A 9,639-nucleotide genomic window follows, 5' to 3' on the forward strand; every position below is an offset into this window, starting at 1 on the left:
AACAGTCATAACTAAATCCATGTGATTTGCTCCTGTGTGGCACAGTAATATGTGACAAAAACAACAATTTAAAGTCATCATCTTCACCATCAAGCGGTGAATTCGGACAGAAATGTGGATGAACTTAAGCACTGGGCTGTTTCTACGGCATAAACAGAGTGTATTTGCTAAAATTCTATTCTCATCACATCCTCTATACATTTGGGACACGCTGTACATATGCCAACCTCATCCGCTCACAGTTTTATTCAGCACAAGTGTGGCCACTGACTGTGTTATGCAAAACGGCTTAGTCAACTGACACAGATTCTGGTAAGCTGAGCCAGTGCCATGTGAAAACTGAGTAGGCATTCATAAGTGTCCCTGTGAGACAGTAAGCACAGTTCATTTTGTGCTGCAGTATTAATCAACGGGGAGATCAAAGCTGTTATTGTGCTACTACAGGGTTAGTTAATCTGCACCGTTTGGCCTGCAGTCAACAGGAGACCTGTCTGCATCCTTCCATCCATGCCACCTGGGTTGTTCGATGTATGAAATCTTGACTGTAGCAATATGGGAGAGATTTCTTCAAGAAAAACAAATGAAAATGATTTAAATGAACCTCTAGCTGTACCACCGTGAATGTTGTGTTATGACACAACAACAGTGACGTTAATCCCTCCGTCTCCACCCCACCCTGTGCCCAGCAGCAGTGAGGGCATCATCCATGTCACTGTGGGATGTGGGCCAGCCAGTGCTGTTGTAGATAGAAACAGACAGATAAAAAAAACAAAAACAAAAATCACAAGATGAAAGATGGAGAACATCAACACAACATCTGATGTGACAAGCAATTACACATAAAAGGCACTTTAAATATTTAGATAAATATGCATTTCATGATTAAATCATTAGTGTAGTATTAAAAAGTGAGAATTTTTTAACTAATTGGATTGTAATAGAAGAAACTTTGAATTATTTTTTTGTAATTTTATCAGATTTTTTTTTAACAGAAGAAATACCTTCAAAAAGTGGCACTGCCCTCTAGTGGTAAGAATGGGAGTGAACTTTTCCTCTAAATACACCAGAAGAAACGCAGATTATATTAAACAGTCTCTCAATCCCTCAAACCTGACATTGAATATTATGTTTGAATTTTTAAAATGAATAAGAATTATTTCCCTTCGTGACATCTTTTCACAGGAAAGCTGTGAAATCCTTTAAACAACCCCCACTCTGGATATTACAGAGCTTTAGAATTAGGAGCGCACATCATTTAAAGGTGACAGGACACAACTGTACTGTATCTTTGTAGCTTCACATTGCAGTCTATCCTCAAGCTTTCCCTCTTGTTCTATTTTCCTGCAAGTTCTTGCAGGAAATAGCAGAGAGATGGCCTGACCTGAACAAATAGCAAAGATTCTGTGGGGCATAACACTGGCATCACCGCTCGAATGAGAGCTGGTAATACATGCCAGCCATTAAGCCTCAGGAAAGAGGATATGAAAGCAGCCAAAAAGGGCTTGGCAGAAACAATGGACATCATACTGTAGCTAGTGGTGGCTGAGAAACGGAGATTGAACATAACCAGGGAAACAAGAGCAGAGACAAGAAAAACAAGCCACATGTTTACATTTTATACACTGAACAGCTCAGTGAAGCCCGGATACAGTGAACTATTTTCTATTTTCAACTCTACGTAGATCTAGGGAACATAGTAACATGAGTAATATTATATAATATTATAAACATTTTTGGCATGGAGCACGACTTTTTTAAGACTATATATGTCCAAATCAGAAAAGAAACATACTAAACCTGCAGATCCGAGGCATGAAATCGACACGCAACTCACTAAGGCTGTTTGATACAAGAATCGTTGCACACTGTCAGGTAAAGTTCTTAGACCACTTTGACCTTTAGATTCATGAAATGTCATTCACACTGTTTAAAAATTGTATCAGGCTGAGTAATTGGAACAAAGCCTGTGCATTGTTCATGTACATCTATCATAATAATAATAATTCTTATAAAATTAAAAGCCTTGAATTTTATCTTTTTGACATTACCAGAGATTATGAAGACAAATCAGGATGTAACTTCGACAGAGAAGGATACCAGAATAGAAAATGGTAAACACGCTCTAACGAGGTGTTTCTTTTTTCTTGTACAGGGAGAGAACGCGTCGAGCAGACGAGTATTGTCGAGCACAAAAGGTCGGGTTTAATCGTCACATTGATTCTTCACAGAAACCAAACATCAGCAAGTCCACCATCATTTTATGTACAAACACTATACAACATTTACATGTTCAGTCAACTGAAAATATTTGACAAAATATGTAGCTTTATATAAAACAAAACCACTTTTTTATGTACACAGAGAAATCACAGTTTGAGTCTGTACACGGGAATCCTTTTCACAAAATAAATATTTATCCCAGTTCAGTATGATTACTTTTAATTCACTCTACGTCAGTAAAGCGTGAGAACATGGCCTTACGAACAGCATCCTTATAGGTGTCAGATGCTGAGAGTTCATATGAGCTTCCTTTAATACCTAAGCCTGTGCCTTTGGTCCTTAACGAAGCCTGTGGGGAGGAGCAGAGACGAGGAGCAGATTAGTGGAGACAGAATGGACACAGGTAGCCCTCGGCTAACAGTGTTAATTGCTTTGCGAGTGAAAAAAGAACACACTGACATGCATATTCCATCTGTTTGGAGCTACTTAGGGAGTAAGAGTGTTAATTTGAAGAGAAATGTGAAGAAGAATTTGTCTCCTCACCGAGACGGGAGCGGTGATGCCCTGTTGGTGGCGCCCCAGACCTTTGCCTTCCTGCCAGCCCATCACTTGCAACATTTTGTTGCCGATATTATCACTTTGTAGGCCGTCTTTGGTGGGCTGTTCATAGTTTCTGGTGAAGGTAAATGACAAGAGATGTTAATGTTGTTGTCATGTTCATGAGGATCACACAAGGGTCAACTTCTGAAACGTTACAGACTAAACTATTACACTTACACTGTCTGGGTTGGTGGTTGATAGAATTTCTTCTTAGGTGCAGGAGGTTCAGGAACACCACACTTGTCCCTTCTCTCTGCAGCTCTATCTCTGTATTTCAGCTGTCAAAACGACCATGAAACCTATTACAATGTGTCCGTCATCGCAAAACCCTGATGGGTATAAATGTTTGAAACAAATACCTCAGTTTCTTTCCTCTCTAGCTCCTCCAGCTCAGCTTCCATGAGTTTGGTTCTTCTCTGAATTTCCAAGTTTTGCTAAAACCATCGAACAAACAAGCTAAATATCATATCCACGTGTATATTCAAGATCAATACCATCCTATTTTATTTTGCATTGAAGCTTTATACATTGAACAGATGGCAGCACCCAGAATATTCATAGCTACATGCAGATTAAAACGCCTGCTGTTTAAGCGTCCTCACCTTGTGGAGGTCAGAGAGCTGCTGATGACGCAACAGAGCCTCTTTGGTGGGGAACTGCCGTCGACACAGCAGGCAAACCATCTTCTTCCAGTCTGTTATTTTCCCCTCCTTGTGCTCTGCCCTATCCGAGCTGCCCTCCTCTGCGTCACTGTCTCCATTGAAAGCAGCAAACATCCCAATCTGGAATATGAAAACAGTTAAAGGTTGAGAGGTTTGACTTTTTATTTATTTATTTTATTAATAAATTGTAAAGTGGGTACATAAAGGCAAAGGCACAAACAAACCTTAGTGTCCTGGGTACATAAAGGCAAAGGCACAAACAAACCTTAGTGTCCTGCTCTGTGATCTTGAATTGTTCAGTCATGAGGGGTGACACGTCAAAGCCTCCCATCTGCTAAAAAAGGAAGCAACAAAAAATACACACAAGCTACATTATCATAACAGTCTGTCATTGTGAATAACTAGAAAATTCCCACAGAAATTTTGAGAGTGACGAGTGGGCTGTTGCCGGGGGTCTTGTTATTATTAGCATGATAGCAATGAACATGTATTTAATTCTTAGTGGCTAAAAGTTAGTGGCTAGCGCGTTAGCATTAGCATTTTAGTATTAGCATGTATTTAATTCTTAGTGGCTGACGCGCTAGCAGTTAGCATTAGCACAAATTTTAGCATTGGATGCTAATGTTAGCAACTAGCATGTCTGCTCTGCTGTCTCGACGAGTTCAAATTAAGTGCCAATAACTGCTAAAATGGCGGCCGCTGGGCTTCTGCCTGCCGGCCCTAATCAGCAGTGCAGTTACTGAATACACATATAGTCTTTTATTTTGAAGGGACTCTTATTTTGAAAATAGCCCCTCCCCTGTCTCCTCCTTCAGGCAGGCTTGAGGTTGCCAAGCAACCAGGCCCAACTGCCGGCCCTTATCAGCAGAGCAGTTACTGCACCTGTTAGAATGTCAGTTGGAAATGCTGACAGAGAGAGAGAGAGAAAATGCTGAGACCACCCCTCGAACAGGAAGGATTTCTGGCCAAACGGTGTGGCGTATCCAAAAGCCGAAATAACCATCAGCATCCTCGTCTCGTGGACCACTTCCTTGCTGATTCTCAGGTGAAGATTCTATAAACTTTGGCCTCGGCAGTGAGAGAAAGCACAGGTGCTCCCTGCTCCTTCTGGAAAGTTCTCTTCTCAAATTAACATGGCAGTCTATGAGGCTGTGGATGGGTGTTGGTGGCGCATCTTTGTGTGTTACGCCAAAAGTATAAGGCTGACAGCTTTAGCAGATGAATGTGAGTGAGAAGACAAATTTTCTTACGTTTCTATGTATAAATCATGTCTGTAGTAGGACATTTGAGGCCATGGTAGTCGAATACGTTTTATTTTTTCACTGATTTTTCTCTCTGCTCCTCACTCTAGCTGATGATGTCATCCACTCTAGCTCAAACATTCCGCGCCATACACATCCATTATAAACCCAGAAATTTGAGTAAAAACCTGCTCAACTTTAAGCCTTGATAGTTTAAAAACGATAAAAGGTGTCGATGAGTGAAGGGAATCCCTGAAGAGAAGGCAAGAGTACCTACATTTTAAAGTTTAAATGAAGTCTCTCTGTGAAAGTATGCCAGAGCAGTTCATTGTTGAAAATGTCTCCCGAATTATTATTATTATTTTTTTTCCCCGGGCTTTCCCATTCATTCCTATGTGAAATTATTCGCAAATAACTCACGAATCTCTTAGAAAAGTAATAGCACAGGATTCTGGATGATAAGGCACGTTTTAATATTCATCGTCGAAAAAGGGTGGAAAATGAATAATAAAACTAAAACTAAGAAGAAACACAAAAGTTGACTCGTGTCGTGGGAACTCGTCACTAACAAGCTACTGGTTTCTAATATTTTAGAGGCTGAGTCAAAGTCAGTTACGATGTTTTAAAATCAAGTTTCAGGTATAAAATATGACTCTAAACCAATGTGAGGCTTAGTTGTGACCTCTAAATACCTTTTTCTCAAAGAGAGAAAAACCTGCATCGGCAGCTGCAGACTCATTCCTGTCCTCTTCCGTGGATGCTGCCGATTCTTGGAAACTGTTCTTAAAACTGTCCTTTTGCTTATTGAGGCTTTTTGCCCAGCGCGCCATGTCCTTTGCGATCTGCAATTATATGAACACTCAGCACAGATATCACTTTAAATGATACATGATATCAGCCTTTTTTTTTTTTTTAAGTAGCCTTTACCTGTTGTGCAGACTTGCTTTTAGGCTTCTCTTTCTTGTCTCTGGACTCTTTGGACACTTGCTCTGTGCTTGTGTCTGATTCAGCCGGCACAGGGATGTATGTCTGCTTCTGACTGTCCCAGTAAAGGTACTGCTGAGTTTTAGAGTTGTAATAGTACTGTTGATGACAAGCATAAAAAAATGTATTAACGGTCTCGATTAAAATAAATGACATACAAATGAACAGTGTGTATATATACACACTAAGACAGGACACATACTTGGCTGCTGGGATCATAATACAGGCCGGTTTGAGGATCGTAATAGTAACCTGAAGCCTCGTCGTACTGATATGTGGAGGTGTCAGGGGCAACTACAGATACAAAAAGAGGTATACATGCTTTATAAATCACATACATACATTGGTGTAAGGCTGATCCGTCTGCAGCTGACTAATCTCACCTGTCGCATTAACAGTCGGGGCGGCGCAGACTGTAGTTGAAACAGTGGAGGCTGCTGGTGTTGGCACTGATACACCAGCAGTGTGTTGTGCTGCGGCGACGGGGCTCACTAATTGATGCGACTGACAGTGAGAAGGTAGGGAAATAAAAAATAAAAAAATCATGATTAGCTTTGGCATCTACCATACAACACCAGAGTGGTCAGTTATGAATTAGTATTTGTGTTTTCATGTTCACACCTGTACGGCAGGCTGGCTGATGACGACAGGCTGGTAAATTTGAGCCGCTTGGGATATGACAACACTTGCTGCGGGGATTAATGTCTTCATTTCTGGAGCAGCTGAAGACAGATGGCAATGATAAAAAATAAAATAAAAAATTAGCAATCTCAGACTTGGTATAAAAATCATTCCAGATCATCTCTGATTGACTGACACCTTTCATTACCTCCGAGTAATCCATCTCCAGTGACAGGAGCCATTCCTCCAGGCTGCTGCTGCCACCCTTGATAATTCTGTCCCTGCATTAGTGGAAAAAAACATTACATCACTAATTGGTCTGCCCTGTTAAGTCACTGGCAATAAAGTGTGACTGGGAACTTACCTGTGATTGCTGCGCATAGGCCTCTGGAAGAGTAACACAGTCCGTGTTGGTACCTGAGCCTTGTTGTATCTGAAAGGAAATACACGGATGAGAGCTAAGGTCAGTAACAACACACAAGAACCTCGATTAAAGTTGCATTTGCAACTAAAGCAATATTTCGCAAATAAATGTGTAAATCCAGTAAACATTTTCTCCACTGAGCAAGATCTTCTTAATGAATAAATTACTTAAATAACTCGTAACGTCAACTTCTCCATCACCAAAATCTGAACCCACTTCCATATGTTTAAGTTGCTCTGGCTCTCCCAAACTGACAAACCAAAACAATAAACTGAAAGCTGTGAAAGTTTTTTTTTCCCGAATAAAATCAGCATGGCAGCAAACAGTTTACCTCACAGGGAGTTTACTGTCCCATCCACACCGAGAACAATAACTATAGAGACATCGATTTGAGCATTCTACACCGATGAACGATAACATTGCGTAATTACTTAGAAATACAAAACAGCACAAGTAAAAACCTGATACCTGGCTGGATGACCACTGAGCAGCAGCTATGGCTGTGCTGGCAACAGAGAGAGCATTCACCTTGATCCCATCAGTTCCATCTCTGAAAGAGACACATAGCAATCAGTTAAACCTTTATTTTGCTACAGTTTTATTCGATTTTCAGTGTACTGCTGAACAAAATCGATGACACCTTTTCTACGTGGGGATAAAACTTCACACATAGTGCAGTTCACACTGTACAGATCCAAATAAAAGTGCATGCACTTGTATTCATAGAAAGCCGAATCAAACAGTGTGTGCATGACTCACTTCCTAACAGTCTTGGCATAGTCCACGCCGATTGTATTTCCATCCAGTGTCAGAGGCGGCTGAAGGCTCTGGAGAACGGCGAGCAGCTGAGAAGCCACCTATACAAGGAAGAGATTTTTCACACCTAATGTACACTACGAAAAGAAACACACCGGCTCATATATCATGACTACATACTGATCGCAGCAATAACATACCGAGGGGGTTGAGAGCTGAACAAAGGCAAAGCCTCTATTCTGTCCTTTTGGCTTGTGTTTGATGAGGCGGATGTTGCCTGCTGACAGGTTGGCGTAGGGCGCCAACATGTTCAAAATCCCGTCGACCGTTGAAAAAGGGGTGATGTTTCTCAAAATGATTGCTGTAAACGAAAAAAGGTATTCATGAATACATGTGGAATTGTTTACTGTAGGATTGTACTATTTGAATATGTGCTGAAAAAACAAACAAACACTCACTGTCTCCATTATATTCTCCTTGCTGTTGAGATTCAGCATTTAAATTTGTATTTGGTGCCACCGATTCCCCGACTATACTCAGCAATGACAAAGAAGAGTGACACAGGTTGGTGCAAGCCACACATTAATTCTAATTAATGTTCTCGTTTTAATTGATTTTAATTTAAGAACTCACCAACTTTGTTTGCTCCACACCTAAAACACTTCAGCTTCTTCCAGTTGTTCCAATTGCTCACGCCACACTGCAATTAACAAATGACAAATGTTTTGTTAACTGGGAGAAAAGTCTACTCGTTGCTTGAATTAGTTTGAAATGTGACTCACTGCAGTGCAAGTCCAGTTTTCAACGTTCTGTACCCTGTCGCTGTACTGCGGCACAATGCTTTTCCCCTGTATCACCAGCTTGTTCTGTGAAGTCAAAAGTTGTTTCAATTATTTCACATTCGGACACGCTGAAGCCCAAAGAGGCAGGTGAGGTCCTGCCCCCATGAGTAGAGAGCAGCTGGAAAGGAAAAAAGAGTGGCTAGGCTTTACACTCGCTGCTTCGGTACAGCGTCTCAGGGAGTAAAAAAAAAAATGGAACAGAGGCAGAAAGACAGGTTCAGAGAGAAAGCTTAGTGTTTGGGAACGGAGTGCTGCCAGCTCGTCCCTGTCTCACTCTGGCCTTCGGATTTTAAATGGCGATGAGAAAATATCCAAGTGACTGAGCTGGAGCAGAATGTGCTATGGTCTACTCTGTGAACAAGAAGTATACTCTTCATGAGGGTCAAAAGGCTTATTCATTCCAAGGGCGACAACATTTATAACGTTGTTCAACACTGGACTCACAACATACAGTAAACTAAGCAGTTGAGAGACTTTTATTCTGGATGAAAAAGCTTCTGTATATTTATAAATTTTATCAACCAAGTGTGAGATTATTCCAAATCTTTACTTAGTTTTGTATGACCAAGGTTACGATACAGTCCTCCCAACTAAATACCAACAGCTCTCTATACTGCACAACTCTCACTGATCAGTCACTGATGTGTCAGTTAATTTGGGCTCTAATCTCCAAGAATAAATTCTGAACTTGGTGATCGTTGAGGCAACCTGATTGGTCTCCATCCATCGGGTAGAATCTTGCAAGCGATAAAACTCCACGAAGGCGAAACCTCGGCTTACACCTAGAGACAGTGTTCAAATATAGACGGGAGGCGTGTTAGTTAGAATGCTTTTTTGTGCAACATTCAAACTCAGAAAAGGGCTTGTTTAGTCCAACTCAAATTGTAGTTGGGGAAGGGGAAGGGTGCTTACAAGATACGTCTAGGTAAGTATAAGTATAGTACATACAGTGACCTCCTTACCTGGACGCATGATCAAAACCACACAATCTATGTGACACAAAGGATCCTCTGACAGTAGTGATACAATAAAGGAGGGTGAAAGGTGGGTGATGTGAGAGAGCACGGAGGGGAATGTGAGAAAACCAGCAGCACTCACCTCTCCTTTTCCTCATCAAGCGAATTTCCACAGGGTGGGGACCCTCAAGCAGCAAGAACGCTGCGCGGATCTGGGGGAAAAAAAAAAGGGGGCAGACGGTCAGATTAATCTGAATACAACAGCTTTTCAAAAGATTACACAACCGGCTAATACCATTTCTTCTCGTCTCTTCCTTGCTGTTTTGCGTCAGG

At 41.2% G+C, this 9,639-nt stretch overlaps 1 protein-coding gene across 6 annotated transcripts in view; it reads right to left on the bottom strand.

The window, feature by feature from the left end:
• Window positions 1–2,044: 2,044 nt before the first annotated feature.
• The window catches only part of LOC104930501 (RNA-binding protein 5), a 17,259-nt gene continuing 9,664 nt past the window's right edge, over window positions 2,045–9,639 (bottom strand). For 4 of the 6 annotated variants that reach the window (XM_019263463.2, XM_027279885.1, XM_019263464.2 and 1 more), the window contains exons 6-25: window positions 9,059–9,132; window positions 8,291–8,374; window positions 8,142–8,208; window positions 7,967–8,038; window positions 7,709–7,869; window positions 7,512–7,609; window positions 7,221–7,302; window positions 6,693–6,761; window positions 6,537–6,609; window positions 6,329–6,429; window positions 6,091–6,211; window positions 5,910–6,001; window positions 5,651–5,806; window positions 5,416–5,565; window positions 3,748–3,816; window positions 3,423–3,602; window positions 3,180–3,254; window positions 2,998–3,098; window positions 2,764–2,893; window positions 2,046–2,569 (exon numbers count right to left, since the gene is read on the bottom strand). In XM_019263463.2, the coding sequence (XP_019119008.2) occupies window positions 2,444–2,569; window positions 2,764–2,893; window positions 2,998–3,098; window positions 3,180–3,254; window positions 3,423–3,602; window positions 3,748–3,816; window positions 5,416–5,565; window positions 5,651–5,806; window positions 5,910–6,001; window positions 6,091–6,211; window positions 6,329–6,429; window positions 6,537–6,609; window positions 6,693–6,761; window positions 7,221–7,302; window positions 7,512–7,609; window positions 7,709–7,869; window positions 7,967–8,038; window positions 8,142–8,208; window positions 8,291–8,374; window positions 9,059–9,132 (2,081 nt within the window). In that variant the 3' untranslated portion in view covers window positions 2,046–2,443. Of the gene's footprint in view, window positions 2,570–2,763; window positions 2,894–2,997; window positions 3,099–3,179; window positions 3,255–3,422; window positions 3,603–3,747; window positions 3,817–5,415; window positions 5,566–5,650; window positions 5,807–5,909; window positions 6,002–6,090; window positions 6,212–6,328; window positions 6,430–6,536; window positions 6,610–6,692; window positions 6,762–7,220; window positions 7,303–7,511; window positions 7,610–7,708; window positions 7,870–7,966; window positions 8,039–8,141; window positions 8,209–8,290; window positions 8,375–9,058; window positions 9,133–9,448; window positions 9,600–9,639 lie in introns of those variants that run through there. The other 2 variants (XM_027279887.1, XM_019263465.2) reach the window with 2 other exon arrangements.

This window comes from Larimichthys crocea, chromosome VI (assembly GCF_000972845.2).
Source record: "Larimichthys crocea isolate SSNF chromosome VI, L_crocea_2.0, whole genome shotgun sequence".
Lineage (NCBI taxonomy): Eukaryota > Metazoa > Chordata > Actinopteri > Sciaenidae > Larimichthys > Larimichthys crocea.